Genomic DNA, 19,537 nt, shown 5'->3' on the forward strand with positions numbered 1-19,537 from the left:
AAAGTGAAATCATTCAGAAACAGGTAAAGTTATTAAGTAAAAGCAGCATGTTCAGTAGCTTGAATTATTGTGCTGTGCATTAGACTTAGTGTTTGGTTGTGTTAGCTTTCCTTAAATAAGACACAAAAGTCATTGATGCTTCAAGTTAGAAGCAGCACTGGATTGACCAAAACGTACTGAATGACTGTTACGGTTTGGAACTCTGTTGGATATAAACAGTCAGTGCTTACTGGAAAAACGACGTGTATTTTGGGAGAACTAAGTTGGAAAGAGTGGACTTAGGAAGTTTAAGTATCATTGATGTGAAACCTGAAGGTTTAACTAAGTTTGGAAGCCACTTCAGGCACCATAGCAATTTCTTTGCAGTTGTCATTCCTTAGTTTGCACGTAGACTAAGCAAATTTTATAGACAGATTAAACTCATTTGTGTTTCCAGCCACACCTTCGTAAAAAAAAGATTTAAATAGTATTACTCCATAGCATAAATAAAAAGTGGCATTGTGCAGTAGCTTTGTAGTGAAGTAAGGCAATTTAGATGAGTTAGAATTATTCTGCTTGAAACGAAGCCACATGTATAGTGACATTCTCTATAGCATTGCGGGAGAATGTGCAGCGTTCCGCACTAGTCAGGAGTTTGTGTGGGTTTCAAGTGTTCCCAAGTCAGGAGAACCCAGTTCCTGGGTCTCCCGTTTACAGTCTGTGAAACCCACTGATCTCCCCTGAGCTATATCCTCATTAAAACTCTCTCCCTTTCAGCCACACAGGGTTACTGTAATGATTAAATGAGGTCATGTATGTAGAAGCACTTTTTATTTTATTTTTTATTGAAATATATTTGACATATAACATTGTATAAATTTAATTTAAGGTATATGTCTTATTGCTTTTATACATTAACATCTTGTAATATGACTGCCATTGTAGCAATAATTAACTCCCCTATCATGTCACATAATTTGCATTTCCTTTTAGTGGTTGGAATAATTAAGATCTAGTCTCTTAGCAACTTTGATGATTGTAATGTTGTTAGAAGTGTTTTTTTTTTTTTTTCATTTTAACATCTTTATTGGAGTATAATTGCTTTACAATGGTATGTTAGTTTCAGCTTCACAACAAAATGAATCAGTTATATATATACATATGTTCCCATATCTCTTCCCGCTTGCGTCTCCCTCCCTCCCACCCTCCCTATCCCACCCCTCCAGGCGGTCACAAAGCACCAAGCTGATCTCCCTGTGCCATGCGGCTGCTTCCCACTAGCTATCTACCTTACGTTTGGTAGTGTATATGTGTCCATGCCTCTCTCTCGCTTTGTCACCATTTACCCTTCCCCCTCCCCATAGCCTCAAGTCCATTCTCTAGTAAGTCTGTGTCTTTATTCCTGTTTCACCCCTAGGTTTTTCATGACATTTTTTTTCTTAAATTCCATATATATGTGTTAGCATACGGTATTTGTCTCTCTCTTTCTGACTTACTTCACTCTGTATGACAGACTCTAGGTCTATCCACCTCATTACAAATAGCTCAATTTCGTTTCTTTTTATGGCTGAGTAATATTCCATTGTATATATGTGCCACATCTTCTTTATCCATTCATCCGATGATGGACACTTAAGTCGTTTCCATCTCTGGGCTATTGTAAATAGAGCTGCAATGAACATTTTGGTACATGACTCTTTTTGAATTATGGTTTTCTCAGGGTATATGCCCAGTAGTGGGATTGCTGGGTCATATGGTAGTTCTATTTTTACTTTTTTAAGGAACCTCCATACTGTTCTCCACAGTGGCTGTATCAATTTACATTCCCACCAACAGTGTAAGAGCGTTCCCTTTTCTGCACACCCTCTCCAGCATTTATTGTTTCTAGATTTTTTTGATGATGGCCATTCTGACTGGTGTGAGATGATATCTCATTGTAGTTTTGATTTGCATTTCTCTAATGATTAGTGATGTTGAGCATTCTTTCATGTGTTTGTTGGCAATCTGTATATCTTCTTTGGAGAAATGTCTATTTAGGTCTTCTGCCCATTTTTGGATTGGGTTGTTTGTTTGTTTGTTATTAAGCTGCATGAGCTGCTTATAAATTTTGGAGATTAATCCTTTGTCAGTTGCTTCATTTGCAAATATTTTCTCCCATTCTGAGGGTTGTCTTTTGGTCTTATGGTTTCCTTTGCTGCGTAAAAGCTTTTAAGTTTCATTAGGTCCCATTTGTTTACTTTTGTTTTTATTTCCATTTCTCTAGGAGGTGGGTCAAAAAGGACCTTGCTGTGATTTATGTCATAGAGTGTCCTGCCTATGTTTTCCTCTAAGAGTTTGATAGTTTCTGGCCTTACATTTAGGTCTTTAATCCATTTTGAGCTTATTTTTGTGTATGGTGTTAGGGAGTGATCTAATCTCATACTTTTACATGTAGCTGTCCAGTTTTCCCAGCACCACTTATTGAAGAGGCTGTCCTTTCTCCACTGTACATTCCTGCCTCCTTTGCCAAAGATAAGGTGACCATATGTGCGTGGGTTTATCTCTGGGCTTTCTATCCTGTTCCATTGATCTATATTTCTGTTTTTGTGCCAGTACCATACTGTCTTGATTACTGTAGCTTTGTAGTATAGTCTGAAGTCAGGAAGCCTGATTCCTCCAGCTCCGTTTTTCGTTCTCAAGATTGCTTTGGCTATTCGGGGTCTTTTGTGTTTCCATACAAATTGTGAAATTTTTTGTTCTAGTTCTGTGAAAAATGCCAGTGGTAGTTTGATAGGGATTGCATTCAATCTGTAGATTGCTTTGGGTAGTAGAGTCATTTTCACAATGTTGATTCTTCCAATCCAAGAACATGGTATATCTCTCCATCTATTTGTATCATCTTTAATTTCTTTCATCAGTGTCTTATAATTTTCTGCGTACAGGTCTTTTGTCTCCTTAGGTTTATTCCTAGATATTTTATTCTTTTTGTTGCAATGGTAAATGGGAGTGTTTTCTTGATTTCACTTTCAGATTTTTCATCCTTAGTGTATAGGAATGCCAGAGATTTCTGTGCATTAATTTTGTATCCTGCTACTTTACCAAATTCATTGATTAGCTCTAGTAGTTTTCTGGTAGCATCTTTAGGATTCTCTATGTATAGTATCATGTCATCTGCAAAGAGTGACAGCTTTACTTCTTTTCCGATTTGGATTCCTTTTATTTCCTTTTCTTCTCTGATTGCTGTGGCTAAAACTTCCAAAACTATGTTGAATAAGAGTGGTGAGAGTGGGCAGCCTTGTCTTGTTCCTGATCTTAGTGGAAATGCTTTCAGTTTTTCACCATTGAGGACGATGTTGGCTGTGGGTTTGTCATATATGGCCTTTATTACGTTGAGGAAAGTTCCCTCTATGCCTACTTTCTGCAGGGTTTTTATCATAAATGGGTGTTGAATTTTGTCAGAAGCTTTCTCTGCATCTATTGAGATGATCATATGGTTTTTCTCCTTCAATTTGTTAATATGGTGTATCACATTGATTGATTTGCGTATATTGAAGAATCCTTGCATTCCTGGAATAAACCCCACTTGATCATGGTGTATGATCCGTTTAATGTGCTGTTGGATTCTGTTTGCTAGTATTTTGTTGAGGATTTTTGCATCTATGTTCATCAGTGATATTGGCCTGTAGTTTTCTTTCTTTGTGACATCCTTGTCTGGTTTTGGTATCAGGGTGATGGTGGCCTCGTAGAATGAGTTGGGGAGTGTTCCTTCCTCTGCTATATTTTGGAAGAGTTTGAGAAGGATAGGTGATAGCTCTTCTCTAAATGTTTGATAGAATTCGCCTGTGAAGCCATCTGGTCCTGGGCTTTTGCTTGTTGGAAGATTTTTAATCCCAGTTTCAATTTCAGTGCTTGTGATTGGTCTGTTCATATTTTCTATTTCTTCCTGATTCAGTCTTGGCAGGTTGTGCCTTTCTAAGAATTTGTCCATTTCTTCCAGGTTGTCCATTTTATTGGCATAGAGTTGCTTGTAGTAATCTCTCATGATCTTTTGTATTTCTGCAGTGTCAGTTGTTACTTCTCCTTCTTCATTTCTAATTCTATTGATTTGAGTCTTCTCCCTTTTTTTCTTGATGAGTCTGGCTAATGGTTTATCAATTTTGTTTATCCTTTCAAAGAACCAACTTTTAGTTTTATTGATCTTTGCTGTCGTTTCCTTCATTTCTTTTTCATTTATTTCTGATCTGATTTTTATGATTTCTTTTCTTCTGCTAACTTTGGGGTTTTTTTGTTCTTCTCTAATTGCTTTAGATGCAAGGTTAGGTTGTTTATTCGAGATGTTTCCTGCTTCTTAAGGTAGGATTGTATTGCTATAAACTTCCCTCTTAGAACTGCTTTTGCTGCATCCCATAGATTTTGAGTCGTCGGGTCTCCATTGTCATTTGTTTCTAGGTATTTTTTGATTTCTTCAGTGATCACTTCGTTATTAAGTAGTGTATTGTTTAGCCTCCATGTGTTTGTATTTTTTACAGATCTTTTCCTATAATTGATATCTAGTCTCATAGCGTTGTGGTCGGAAAAGATACTTGATACAATTTCAATTTTCTTAAATTTACTAAGGCTTGATTTGTGACCCAAGATATGATCTATCCTGGAGAATGTTCCATGAGCACTTGAGAAAAATGTGTATTCTGTTGTTTTTGGATGGAATGTCCTATAAATATCAATTAAGTCCATCTCGTTTAATGTATCATTTAAAGCTTGTGTTTCCTTATTTATTTTCATTTTGGATGATCTGTCCATTGGTGAAAGTGGGGTGTTAAAGTCCCCTACTATGAATGTGTTACTGTCGATTTCCCCTTTTATGGCTGTCAGTATTTGCCTTATGTATTGAGGTGCTCCTATGTTGGGTGCATAAATATTTACAATTGTTATATCTTCTTCTTGGATCGATCCCTTGATCATTATGTAGTGTCCTTCTTTGTCTCTTCTAATAGTCTTTGTTTTAAAGTCTATTTTGTCTGATATGAGAATTGCTACTCCAGCTTTCTTTTGGTTTCCATTTGCATGAAATACCTTTTTCCATCCCCTTACTTTCAGTCTGTATGTGTCTCTAGGTCTGAAGTGGGTCTCTTGTAGACAGCAAATATATGTGTCTTGTTTTTGTATCCATTCAGACAATCTGTGTCTTTTGGTGGGAGCATTTAGTCCATTTACATTTAAGGTAATTATCGATATGTGTGTTCCCATTCCCATTTTCTTAATTGTTTTGGGTTCGTTATTGTAGGTCTTTTCCTCCTTTTGTGTTTCTTGCCTAGAGAAGTTCCTTTAGCTGTTGTTGTAAAGCTGGTTTGGTGGTGCTGAAGTCTCTCAGCTTTTGCTTGTCTGTAAAGGTTTTAATTTCTCCATCAAATCTGAATGAGATCCTTGCTGGGTAGAGTAATCTTGGTTGCAGGTTTTTCTCCTTCAACACTTTCAATATGTCCTGCCACTCCCTTCTGGCTTGCAGAGTTTCTGCTGAAAGATCAGCTGTTAACCTTATGGGGATTCCCTTGTGTGTTGTTGTTTTTCCCTTGCTGCTTTTAATATGTTTTCTTTGTATTTAATTTTTGACAATTTGATTAATATGTGTCTTGGCGTATTTCTCCTTGGATTTATCCTGTATGGGACTCTCTGTGCTTCCTGGACTTGATTAACTATTTCCTTTCCCATATTAGGGAAGTTTTCAACTATAATCTCTTCAAATATTTTCTCAGTCCCTTTCTTTTTCTCTTCTTCTTCTGGAACCCCTATAATTCGAATGTTGGTGCGTTTAATGTTGTCCCAGAGGTCTCTGAGACTGTCCTCAGTTCTTTTCATTCTTTTTTCTTTATTCTGCTCTGCAGTAGTTATTTCCACTATTTTATCTTCCAGGTCACTTATCCGTTCTTCTGCCTCAGTTATTCTGCTATTGATCCCATCTAGAGTATTTTTCATTTCATTTATTGTGTTGTTCATCATTGTTTGTTTCATCTTTAGTTCTTCTAGGTCCTTGTTAACTGATTCTTGCATTTTGTCTATTCTATTTCCAAGATTTTGGATCATCTTTACTATCATTCTGAATTCTTTTTCAGGTAGACTGCCTATTTCCTCTTCATTTGTTAGGTCTGGTGGGTTTTTATCTTGCTCCTTCATCTGCTGTGTGTTTTTCTGTCTTCTCATTTTGCTTATCTTACTGTGTTTGGGGTCTCCTTTTTGCAGGCTGAAGGTTCGTAGTTCCTGTTGTTTTTTGTGTCTGTCCCCAGTGGCTAAGGTTGGTTCAGTGGGTTGTGTAGGCTTCCTGGTGGAGGGTACTAGTGCCTGTGTTCTGGTGGATGAGGCTGGATCTTGTGTTTCTGGTGGGCAGGTCCACGTCTGGTGGTGTGTTTTGGGGTGTCTGTAGACTTATTATGATTTTGGGCAGCCTCTCTGCTAATGGGTGGGGTTGTGTTCCTGTCTTGCTAGTTGTTTGGCATAGGATGTCCAGCACTGTAGCTTGCTGGTCGTTGAGTGAAGCTGGGTGCTGGCGTTGAGATGGAGATCTCTGGGAGATTTTCGCCGTTTGATATTATGTGCAGCTGGGAGGCCTCTTGTGGACCAGTGTCCTGAAGTTGGCTCTCCCACCTCAGAGGCACAGCACTAACCCCTGGCTGCAGCACCAAGAGCCTTTCATCCACACCGCTCCTTAATTTGGGATGATTCGTTGTCTCTTCATGTATTCCACAGATGCAGGGTACATCAAGTTGATTGTGGAGCTTTCATCCGCTGCTTCTGAGGCTGCTGGGAGAGATTTCCCTTTCTCTTCTTTGTTCTCACAGCTCCCAGGGGCTCAGCTTTGGATTTGGCCCCGCCTGTGCGTGTAGGTTGCCGGAGGGCGTCTGTTCTTCGCTCAGACAGGACGGGGTTCCGCTGATTCGGAGGCTCTGGCTCACTCAGGCCGGGGGGTAGGGAGGGTCACGGGGCGGGGGGGCGGGCCCGTGGTGGCAGAGGCCGGCGTGACGTTGCTAGCCTGAGGTGCGCCGTGCGCTTTCCTGGGGGAGCTGTCCCTGGATCCCGGGACCCCGGCAGTGGCGGGCTGCACAGGCTCCCCGGAAGGGGGTGTGGACAGTGACCTGTGTTCGCACACAGGCTTCCTGGTGGCGGCAGCAGCGGCCTTAGCGTCTCATGTCCGTCTCTGGGCTCCGCACCTTCAGCCGCGGCTCGCGCCCGTCCCGCGCCCGTCCCCGGAGCTCTCCCCTCTCCTCGCGCACCAGGAAACAAAGAGGGAAGAAAAAGTCTCCTGCCTCTTCGGCAGGTCCAGACCTTTCCCCGGACTCCCTCCCGGCTAGCTGCGGTGCACCAACGCCCCGCAGGCTGTGTTCACGCCGCCAACCCCAGTCCTCTCCCGGCGCTCCGACAGAAGCCAGAGCCTCAGCTCCCAGCCCCGCCCGCCCCGTCGGGTGAGCAGACAAGCCCCTCGGCTGGCGAGTGCCGGTCGGCCCCGATCCTCTGTACTGGAATCTCTCCTCCTTGCCCCCCGCACCCCCGTTGCCGTACTCTCCTCCGCGGCTCCGAAGCTCCCCCACTCCGCCACCCGCAGTTTCCGCCCGCGAAGGGGCCTCCCAGCGTGTGGACACCTCTCCTCCTTCACAGCTCCCTCCCGCTGGTGCAGGACCCGTCCCTATCCTTTTGTCTCTGTTTATTTTTTTCTTTTGCCCTAACCAAGTACGTGGGGGGTTCCTTGCCCCCTGGGAGGTCCGAGGTCTTCTGCCAGCGTTCAGTAGGTGCTCCGCAGGAGCCGCTCCACGCGTAGATGTATTTCTGGTGTATCTGTGGGGAGGAAGGCGATCTCTGAGTCTCACTCTTTCGCCATCTTCCCGGAAGTCGCAAGGTGTTCCTGTTAGAAGTGTTTTAAGCAGCAGAGGAATTTTTTTTTTTTTTTTGCAGTACGCGGGCCTCTCACTGTTGTGGCCTCTCCCGTTGCGGAGCACAGGCTCCGGACGCGCAGGCTCAGCGGCCATGGCTCACGGGCCTAGCCGCTCCACGGTATGTGGGATCCTCCCGGACCGTGGCACGAACCCGCGTCCCCTGCATCGGCAGGCGGGCTCTCAACCACTGCGCCACCAGGGAAGCCCCAGCAGAGGGAATTTGAAGATGTATAGTAATATTCTTAAAAAATTAACGTCATATATAATGTGTTAAAATGCATTATTATCCAGCTTTTAGCACTGTATGGTCCATGAACTGAGAATTATTACAATGTCTGTCTTTACCCTAATCTCTGCACAAGGTGGCAATGGGGCGGGGGTGGGGTGATCTTTAAAATGAATGCCTGGGACGGAGAGCATAATGTTAAAAACATGGTTATTGGAGGACGATAGCTGGGTTAAAATTAGAGCTTTAATTTTAATCTCTTTATCTTTATGGGTTAAAATTAGAGCTTTAATCTTTAATCTCAAACAAGTTAGTAAGTTCTTTATGTCTCACTATCTCATTTATAAAAGTTTCCCTACCTTTCAGCGTCGTTACGGTGAATAAACAAGGTAATGTCAGCTGCTTCCCTGGACACAGTGCCGGGTATGTGATAAGCACCTGGGCCACACAGTAGCTCTCATTTTATTTGTATTACGATATAAAATTCTTAGTTTCTTTGGGAAACACATACATGTGCTCAGATTTCTACTGTTGTTACCTGTGTACCAACTTGTAGTCATTATAAAATATGCATTTTTGGATTTTGTTCTGTCCTGAAGGTGGTGATGAAGCATAATGCTGTAATAGAACATTTAAAACAGAAAAAGACCATGACTCCAGCTGAAAGAGAAGAAAATCAAAGGTAGGGAGAAATGTTTATAACCCATTATACTGGGTCTCACTGTATATCAGTCTCTTCTCTTTAACACACACACACACACACACACACACACACACACACACACACACAGGAGTTCTGAGTTTGTATTGTTTTTATCTTGATTGAAGTTTATTAAATGAGAACACTCAGTACTAATAGATGCTCATAACTGGTTCCAATCGCTCTGAAGCTTCCTAGCCACAGAAAGTTTGTACCAACTGTAAAGACGTAGAAAAATTTTGTCTTAAGCCTTTCAGAAGGAAATGCCCAGTATTACATAGATTGTGTATTTCTCTCTAGAATGATTGTCTGTAACCAGGTGATGAAGTATATTTTGGATAAGATAGATAAAGAAGAAAAACAGGCAGCAAAAAAACGGAAGCGAGAGGAGAGCGTGGAACAGAAACGTAGCAAACAGAATGCCAGCAAGCTCTCTGCACTGCTCTTCAAGCACAAAGAGCAACTCAAAGCCGAAATACTGAAGAAGAGAGCACTGCTAGACAAAGACCTACAAATTGAAGTGCAGGTAAGAAGGTATTTTCTATCCTCCTGTGTTCAGTGTTTAGCATCAAATTTTATTCTTCTTTTCCCCTTGAAATTTCCATTAAGCTTAAAATTTGAGCTTGTTTTCTAGATTTTACATTTTTGTCCCTAGAATGAGAAGCAGTGGGACATATGTCTTTTAAAGCATGACAGAGATTTTTGTATCTACATGTATATTGTAATCTCTAAACTAGCCACTCGGGGAGGTTAGTCTTTTGATTAAAACATTCGAGGACCCTCTTGGCAATAGCCCTTATTGTCTGCGACGCAGTCTTTGCCAAAAGTTATCAGGAGCTACGTTTCTGGAGAAAGGTAGACAGAGAAACTGCAAAATAATGTTGAAAGAAGATAAAGTGTGCTTATTAAATAAGACCAGATTTCTTTCTTGACCTGTAAATGATCTGCAGGCATGGCTAATCCTCTGCTTACTTAGGGAATTTGTTGAAAATTGAAAGAAGACATCTATTCATACATATTTAAACAGTTTTTTAAAAGAGAAGTGGACTATATAAAGCATCCCTAGAAGTGCCTTGTACATTTTAAGAAGGTGAGAGATGTTAAGACAACACTGATCATCCTACTAACAAACACTGTACATAACTGTGAGACATTAGAGATCTTCCCACTGAAGTCAGAAACCAGATGGTAGTGCCCAGAATCAACATTATTGCTTAGCATCTCTAGAAATTCTAGCTAAGGTTAAGCCAAAGAAAGAAAGGAGATAAAATTTGTTATTGTGTATATATGATTATTATATCAAAACCCCAAAGAAAAATTATTAAGATCTAAGAGAGAGTTCAGTAAGGTAGTCACTGCTAGATAAATACTGAGATCGCGACCATTGTCCAAGTAAACAAAAATAAGGGTCGGTAATCTTTGATCATCCCCCCTCCAAAGATGACCATTTTAAAATAATTTTAGGATATAGCTTACATATATTACTTTTAATAAATGTATTCACATATAAACACATTTTAAACAAAATCAGAATTACGCTGGAGACAACATATACTGAACATTTTTCTTTTTCTGCACTGTACATACTATGCAGCCATTTAAAAATGTTAACAACTACTGCAAATATTCTAGTATACAGTCGTGGTGTTGCTTCTGCCAGTGTATCGCTTATCCAATGAGGAAGAAAAATTATACTTAAAGAAAACGTTCAGCATTATTTTAACTATAGAATTTATTGCTAAGATGATTTAGTTTGAGGAACAACATTCAAACGTATATGTACTAGCATATTTTAAAATTTATTTTTAATTATAAAGAGTTTATTTTTTATTTTCAGCATATGTGATTGGTCCTTTATATCTACCTGTTCTTATATCATTTATGCTTGCCTTTTTAGAAAATAGACTTCATTTTTAAGAGCAGTTTTAAATTTACATAAAAATTATGCAGAAAGCAGAGAGTTCTTGTATACTACCCCCAACCCCTGTTTCTCCTATAATTAACATCTTGCATTAGGGTGGCATATTTGTACAATTCATAAGCCAGTATTGATACATTATTATTAACTGAAGTCCATAGTTTACATTAAGTTTCACTCTTTGTGTTGTATAGTTCTGTGCATTTGACAAATGAGTGATGTCATATAATCATGTTACATAACAATACAGAATCATATTACAGTATCATACAGAATAGTTTCACTGTCCTAAAAATGTGTTGTCTTCTACCTTTTCCTCCCTCCTCCATCCCCCTCTGCTTGTCTTTTCAATATTTCTTACTCATTTTTAATAGAACTTATGACTTCATTTAACTCTTTGAATGTCTCATACATATTATAAAGTTTTTTGTCAGATTGTTCTATAAAACATAAAAATTCACTTGGAGTAAATTCAAATTTGGTTATTGATTTTTGTTGGTTGCTTTTTCTTTTTTTTTTTTACATTACATGTTTTTATTGTTTTTCATTTGATTTTGCATTTGGAATTTTAAGTGAGAGGAGTTTTGTTTTTGTTTCCTTCCTCCAGAAGTCTAGTGTAGCACAGCCAGCGTTTAACATCCAGCAGGGAGCCTGCACTTCCCAGTTCTGAATCTGGAGCCCAGGAGGCCTGCAGTTTTAGCCCTGGTCATGGTTTTGTGTTTCCGTTCCATAGAGACATTTATATCTTATTCAAGCATGGCTGTCTTTTCAGTTTTCTCTTTTTTATATCTTACTACCATGGGAATGTTCTTGAAGAGGTATGTCAAAGTATGTACCTACTACACTGTCTTGACGATCTTGATTTTCCTAAAATCCATCTCTTTAGGCTATAAACACATCATACTATTAGGAAAATGAAACTCAAGATTTACTTTCTTCCCTAGGAAAAAGTTCAGACTTTGTTTTTAAATAGAGAAGGACTGTAGAATTGTCACACAGCATATCTTCTCAGTTATAAGACTATTTAGACTCCAGATAGAGGAAAGAGGTTCATTAAACCAGGATCATTCTGGTTTATTTGTTAGAATTTTTTTGAAGTTTAAAAACTTGGTCATAGCTCTGGTTTAATTACACCAAGCTTGTTCATGAATGCCAATCACAGTGATTTTTCTCTAAGGAAATAAAAGTTCTTTTTTTTTTTAAATTTATTTATTATTTACTTTTGGCTGTGTTGGGTCATTGTTGCTGCATGTGGGCTTTCTCTAGTTGAAGCGAGCAGGGGCTACTCTTCGTTGCAGTGCGGAGGCTTCTCGTTGCGGTGGCTTCTCTTGTTGCAGAGCTCGGGCTCTAGGCACGTGGGCTTCAGTAGTTGTGGCTCGCGGGCTCTAGAGCGCAGGCTCAGTAGTTGTGGCGCACGGGCTTAGTTGCTCCGCGGCATGTGGGATCTTCCTGGGTCAGGACTCGAACCCATGTGCCCTGCATTGGCAGGCAGATTCTTAGCCACTGCACCACCAGGGAAGTCCAAGGGAAATAAAAGTTCTTTCATCATCATTTCTCAGAATAAGTTGTAGCACTAGGTAGCAGAGGTGTGTCTGTAAAATACCTCACATGGGAAAAAGTATTTTAATTTATGCAAAATTTGTATTGAGAAAATAGCTCTCCTTGCAGTCTTAAATTCTAGCCACAGGAGCACAGTAAATAAGGCACATCTGTCTTACTCTGCTCTGGGCTGGTCAGGCCACATCTGGAGTATCACGTCCAGTTCATGTCGAGACTCACTCTAAGGAGACACAAGGAGATTTGCCGGAAGAAAGCAGCCAGCGAGCGAGGACACTTGAAATCATGTCCTGAGTGATGACTGCAATGACCAGGGCAGGACCCTGGCATGCGGGAGGGGCCGTTCTTTCTACACACTTGCTCATCTTTCTGTCAGACCTCCTTTGAAGAGAGCTAGCAGTTTTCTAGTTGTGTAATCTTCATCTTCTATTTCTAGTTGTTTTAATTGGGTTTAAGGTGTAGTAAGAACCCTCTTGTTTGGAGTTAAGAAGACTCCCTCACTTTAGAGTGAACTGTGGAGCTACTCAGACAAGGGAGGTGATGTAACGTCCTCTGGCCAGAACGTTACATAAGTCAGTTGATGGTCTTATATTCTTTGATTGACAACAGGAAGAGCTCAAGAGGGACCTGAAAATTAAGAAGGAAAAAGACATGATGCAGGCCACAGCTGTCGCTGCCACCTCCCCCGCTGCAGCACCGGCACCTCCAGCCCCTCCGCCTTCCCCGCCACCTCCGCCCCCGCCACAGCACTCGGGCCCCCTAGCCACGGCCACGGCCACGGCCACGCTGCCTGTGGCTTCCCAGAAGAGGAAGCGAGAAGAGGAAAGAGACTCAAGCTCCAAGTCGAAGAAGAAGAAAATGATCTCTACTACCTCAAAGGAAACGAAGAAGGACACAAAGCTTTACTGTATTTGTAAAACGCCTTACGATGAATCTAAGTGAGTAGATCTTTTTGAGCTCTAGTTTATTTTATTAAAAGTTTAGCTCAGTTTCCCGTTTTGAAGAAAATGAGTATATCAGTAGCAATGTAAATAAAAACAGTTAAAAATAAGGATAATAATATTTCATCTGTGGTTTTGCAGCTGATATTTTTAACGTTGACACTAGAATAAAAGTTTGGTTCTTTTTCCACGTGTTCATGATTCGTGTTTGTCCTTCATCATATTTTCTGTCAGATAAGCTTTCTGTTGCTCCTTTGCTGTCTCCTCTTCTCTCTGGATCAACTCCAGATCAATTAGTAATGCTGTCTGGAGAAAGGTGTATTACTGTCACCGCCCAAAGTTGAGATCATCTGTTCTGGAATCTTCCCAACCCCACGATTACATCCAATCCTAAAGACGACCTACATACGAATGGTGCCAAGGGGCTTTTGAGTTTGAGTGGTTTTGGGTTTTTATCATGTAATTTTAAGTAATTCTATGGTTTTTGTATTAGAATACTGTAACCTAATATTATTTTTGTCAAAGTTCCCACTTTCTTATTGGGGACAAAAGTCAGAAAAATACAAAAAGTGATTCTTTCACTCATTTCTCAAGTACTACACTCAAAAATTTGATAAGCATGGCAGCTGGAAGCTGCTTTTGACAGTTGTAACTTGTATTTGGTGATATATACAAGATTTTAGAGACAGTAATCCATAAACATGGTTACACTTTTTTTTTTCCTATCATTATTATCACTTAGCTAGGTATTTAGCTTCCATTTTCAACATTCAAATGCAGGCCAAGTTTTTAAAGCCAAAATTAACCACAGTGTTAATTTTACAGTACCCAAAAGTTTATTTGATTGTGATAAAAAAGTATGATCATTTAGAATTAGGAATGCTTAATGTCTACTGTAAGTGGATGCCTAATCAATTTATAAAATAAAATTGTTTAATGATGTTTAAGCTGTAACATTGAAGCTGCTTTAGTGGTGCTATTTAAATTACAGTCTGTTTGCAAGTGCTAAATCAAAACTTTTTGTTGGTAGATTTAGCTGTGTGTTGAATCAAACACAGATCAGTGTAGGCATCTGCACTTTTCATTGTCTTACTTTATGAGAAATTAGACATGGTATTAAAAGTAGAACGCTATTGATTGATTTTCCCCTTAGTCCAGTACAAGTCCAATGCAATTTTTGTAAATTTACTTTCTATACAAAAGATTTTCTTTCTTTACAGAAAGATCTGCTTATGGAATTTCCTTAAATAACAAGACATTTTGGCCTATTTAAAATATTCAGATCATAGAAATTCATTTCACACACAACTTTTTTTAACACCTAAATTGCATAAAATGCAGCACACGTGTACGTATGCTCATTCTGTTGAGTTTGCCTCATTATTTTGGGGATATTTCATATTTTTTAGTTTTTCATTATTCACATTTCAGTATACCGGCTTCATTCATTCCCTATTCTAGTTGGGAAGAGTTAGTGGTTTTTAAGGAGTATTTAGTGATCTCTTGTTCCAAAGTAGGCTCCTTGGGGAATCTAGTGAGAGTGACTAAAACCTGAAATTCAAGTCCTGAACTCACTTCCAGAACACACAGCCCAGCACCTGGTGAAGGCAACATACCAAAACGCCCTGAAGGCCTCCACGTGCGGCAGTGAAAATCATGCGGGAGTCATAATTCAAAAGAAAAAAGTTAGTGGCAATAGGATACACCACACAACCATTATTCCTTTACGTTCAAAAGCAGGTTAGGTGGAAGCTTGAGGACTATTTCGATTCCTGTAGGCGAATCTGCCAAGAAACACCTTGGTAGAACCAATGGTACCAGCAAGGCCAGTCTGGTTCCCTGCAATTCACGCTTATTCTTGCCATGACTTTGACAAGGCGTTCCTCCGGAGCATTCGTCAACACTTTGATACACTGTGTGTTTGTCATAGAGATGCTTTTCACTTTACCGTTTGGGATCTTACATTACAAAAGACTTGAGGATTAATTAACTGATAACCCACAGTTACACACTCATACAGCCCCATCTTGTAGACCCTCTTGCGGTTTTAGATTAACTATCCTTACATCAGTCTCCACTCCGTGTGTCCGTTTTTGAATTGAAGTAGTTCTTCACCAGCTAATTAAACTGGCCACTCCACATTGTCACACACATTCTACTAACTGAAAAACTGGCCCATGTCATAGTCTGTTAAAATTAGATTAAATTCCAATATTTACTTAGAAAACTTGGTAGAAACTGAATTACTACATGTACCTTTTTTAGTTTTCTTCTTCATACCATGTTTTGACCATTTTTCTTCTACAACTGGCTGACCTCCTGCATGTTCCTTGTAGTGTAACTTCTACTTGGTGTTTGCGCTTTGCTTTGTTTTCAAATTTAAATCGTGAGATACATTTTCAAACCTATCTAAGAAATAGCCCTGATTTTGAAATGGCTTCTGTGGCATAGGTTTGACAGATGTAAGTCTTTGATTCTTTGGCTTTGGTTTTTGTGCCTGTTACAGTTTTACACACATTCATTAAGAGGGAGACATTACCATCAGTGTGTTGTTTATTTTTTCAAATTCCAGTGTGTTTTTAAAGACCCACATTTCACTAAACAGTGTATTTGTTGAAATTGATGTGAGCGACTCTATGTCCCCACACTTGATATAGCATCAGATGCTGTAGTTTGTCAGGGTTAGAATGGTTGGATTCAGGATGTTTAGCTGACTCATTGCAGAAAGTTATCCTGTAAGAACGTGAATCAGGACAGGGAAGACAGACTTACGTACCATGCAGCTCAAAATGACAATTACATTGTCATTTTCATTGTGAATGCTTTTAGGTTCTATATTGGCTGTGATCTTTGTACTAACTGGTATCATGGAGAATGTGTTGGCATCACAGAAAAGGAGGCTAAGAAAATGGATGTGTACATCTGTAATGATTGTAAACGGGCACAAGAGGGCAACAGTGAGGAATTGTACTGTATCTGCAGAACACCTTATGATGAGTCACAGTGAGTTCTGATAAGAGCATCATATTTAATAATTTAGGAAGCCAAATTGCTCTGACTGGTTACTTATTTGTTTTAAAATAAAAAGCAAGGTATTTTTCTGCATATATTATACACTTACATTACAAATTCTTTTCCAATTTTTTTTTCTCTTCTTCCCTCTTTACCTCCCCTTCAAAATTTATGTTGCTTCATAGTGAATGTTTGAGATGCATTGGGGAAAATGTGGTTTAATGGTAGACTTGATTCTTCTATATGTAACATAGAAATTAATGAGATTAAAATGGCCTGACTTGTTTGGATTTTATCAGTGTTTTGAAATGGTGCTTTATTGCAGGTTAGAAAAACACTAACTTGGGTACAAGCTCCAAGACTCTGTTAAACAGCTTTTAGGATTTTGAACTCCCAGTTGGGTGGCCAATATCAGCTTCCCATTTGATATGGTATTAGTTGAAAGATTTTTGTCTTTATTTTGTTTTGAGCTTTGAAGTCAATTAAATGTTTTACATTTTTCTTCATATTGGTTCTCCAATTTTGACAGTGTTCTTAAACCTTTAATGCTTGTTCTTAACATCAGAAATACTAAAGTAACTCATTGGAATGTCAATCTTCAAAAGTATTAAAACAATTATAATACTAAAACTATTTTATATCCCAGGGTTAGAATATATTCAATGCATGTTTTATTACTTTTTAAAGTAAATTATAAGTAATGTGATCCCATCTGTTTTGAATTCACATTTCCATTTCGGATCTTGCAGATTTTATATTGGCTGTGATCGGTGTCAGAATTGGTACCATGGGCGCTGCGTTGGCATCTTGCAAAGTGAGGCAGAACTCATTGACGAGTATGTCTGTCCACAGTGCCAGTCAACAGAGGATGCCATGACAGTGCTCACGCCGCTAACAGAGAAAGATTATGAGGGTTTGAAGAGGGTGCTGCGTTCTTTACAGGTGAGAAACCACGCTCTGTGCAGCATTTAAAGATGAAATCAATCAGCGTGACCTTGGAAACACGCCTGGGGTTTGACCTTTACAATCTTAGAGCACCTGACTATTTAGTGACTCCCAGCTGAAGTGCTCCACAGACTTCAGTCCTTCCTGTGCCGACTGTTGTTGTTTCGCTAACGCTCATGTTTAAAATGACTCATTATTTTTAACCTAAATTTTATTTTTAAAGAAAACTATCTTACCACCATTGATTGAAAAGCAATTTGATTAAATTCTAGTGAGATACAAATGCTTATCTAAGGCTCTGAGCCAAAGCCTTCCCTCCCTTATTAAAAACAAGAAGGAAGGTGGGGGTGGCTTCTAAGATTAGCAAGCATTAGAGATGTATTCCAGGCATAGGAGTGCTAGATTGACACTTCCTCCTGTTGTAATCATAATTAGAAGCGTTGAAAGAACTGAAACGAGAACAATAGTCTCAATATGTGGTTAAATGTTATTTAACATCACCGTCACACCTCTGCCACATCATTAGCCTGCAGAGGTAACCATTCCACACTTGGAACCCATCCCACTTCAGTTTAATTGGTGTGATTGCAGTGCCAACATCGCTCAGTTGGCAGGTCATCGTGAAGGGACCAGAGTACAGATTCCTTGACCCCTAAGCTAGTGCTCCACCATCCCCGCTCCAGGCCGAGGTTCCAGACCTCTCTTTGAGAACCATTATTACAGAGCATGCTCGTCTGAGATAATTTGTGACTACAGCAAAAATCATCTAAGTATAAATAATTTCATCTCTCAAGTTTAAAACGGACTCTTCCAGTTTAAAGGTCAATGGATGCAAGAACTCAAATGGGAAACTTAAGTGAAATTGTCATTTCCACCTGACAATAACCTGACAATATGATGCCTTTTTTTTTTTTTTTTTTTTCATTATAGGCCCATAAGATGGCCTGGCCTTTCCTTGAACCAGTTGATCCTAATGATGCGCCAGATTATTACGGTGTGATTAAGGAACCTATGGGTAAGTGCTTGAGTTGAACATGGAGTTTTTTCAGAAGTCTCAGCAGCTACTTCATTTATCATCCAAAAAATTGATATATCATGAACATATGCTGAGCAAGACTGGTGAGAGTCCAAACTGGTATACGGTCATTTGTAGGATAAACCGGGAGCACGTATTAAGGTTCCAGTGTGTGTACCTTTGGACCCAGCAGTTGCATCTCTTAGGATTTACATGTGCACAGGTATGTTGTTCATCACAGTAGTGTTCATAATTGCGGAAATACTGAAAATGAAATAAATAGCCATCAGTAGAGGAGTAGCTAAATCAAAGGATGAGCAGAGTATTCTCTACTGTATAATGAGTGAAATCAGTGAACGGATTGGGGTCCTTGTGAGCCTCTCCTCTTTCCTGTCACCTCTTCTTCATCTTTTCCTGAAGGAGAGCAAAGGTAGAAATCCAAGAGAATATAGCCTCATTGCCCAGAAAATAAAAGTGGTACTAAATAACAGCTACAAGTAACTGTACAGTAAGTCCCCTACATAACAAACCTTCAAGTTGCAAACTTTCAAAAATGCGAACGTGCATTTGCATGTCCAGTCATGTAAGTTAGTTCACGTGTCTGGTGTACATTGTCACATGTGTGCATCCTCTACAAGTGGTTGTGCTTTTGTGTACTTTACTGTACAGTACTGTATAGAGTACAGTAGTACAGTATCTTTATTTCAAGCCCAGGATGTCTGGAAGCAAGTGTAAAAGCATCGGTGATGTGGCTGGTACTACTGTATACTTTTCAAGTATACAATACTGTACTGTACTGTAAGATTAAAAATGTTTTCTGTGTATTATTTGTGTGAAAAGTATTACAAATCTATTATAGTACAGTACTATATAGCTGATTGTGTTAGTTGGGTACCTGGGCTAACTTTGTCAGACTTACGAACGTGTTCTCGGAACGGAACTCATTCATATGTAGGGGATTTACTGTATTAAGATGAACAGCTACCAGTGATTATATTAAAAATACTTTATCTACGAAAGAAGTTATAGAAATTAAAACATAACTAAAAGCTTCCAAAACTGCCCCAAAATTAGCTCTAGCTGATGAAAATATTCCAAACGGCCAGCTAAGCATTTTTTAAATGGGTATGGTTTTATTGTGTATTTGAAAGTTGCCAGGAGAATGGATCTTAAAAGTTCTCATCACCAAAAAAAAAAAGTTTGTAACTATATGCGGTGACGGATGTTAAATAAAAGTATTGTGGTGATCATTTCTCAATATATACAAACATCAAATCATCCCATTGGGACTTCCCTGGTGGCACAGTGGTTAAGAATCCACCTGCCAATGCAGGGGACACGGG

The 19,537-nt window shown here is 39.4% G+C and overlaps 1 protein-coding gene across 11 annotated transcripts in view; it reads left to right on the top strand.

The window, feature by feature from the left end:
• Nucleotides 1-19,537, top strand: part of BPTF (bromodomain PHD finger transcription factor) — a gene marked incomplete at its 5' end in the record, with an annotated part of 140,514 nt that overhangs the window by 110,372 nt on the left and 10,605 nt on the right. For 7 of the 11 annotated variants that reach the window (XM_082860455.1, XM_082860460.1, XM_082860459.1 and 4 more), the window contains 6 exons: nucleotides 8,706-8,788; nucleotides 9,107-9,332; nucleotides 12,891-13,219; nucleotides 16,052-16,225; nucleotides 16,984-17,176; nucleotides 18,110-18,194. In XM_082860455.1, coding sequence (XP_082716581.1) covers nucleotides 8,706-8,788; nucleotides 9,107-9,332; nucleotides 12,891-13,219; nucleotides 16,052-16,225; nucleotides 16,984-17,176; nucleotides 18,110-18,194 — 1,090 coding nt within the window. The remainder of the gene's footprint in view (nucleotides 1-8,705; nucleotides 8,789-9,106; nucleotides 9,333-12,890; nucleotides 13,220-16,051; nucleotides 16,226-16,983; nucleotides 17,177-18,109; nucleotides 18,195-19,537) is intronic. The other 4 variants (XM_082860461.1, XM_082860457.1, XM_082860463.1 and 1 more) reach the window with 1 other exon arrangement.

This window comes from Leucopleurus acutus (assembly GCF_964270905.1).
Source record: "Leucopleurus acutus genome assembly, chromosome: 19".
Classification (NCBI taxonomy): domain Eukaryota; kingdom Metazoa; phylum Chordata; class Mammalia; order Artiodactyla; family Delphinidae; genus Leucopleurus; species Leucopleurus acutus.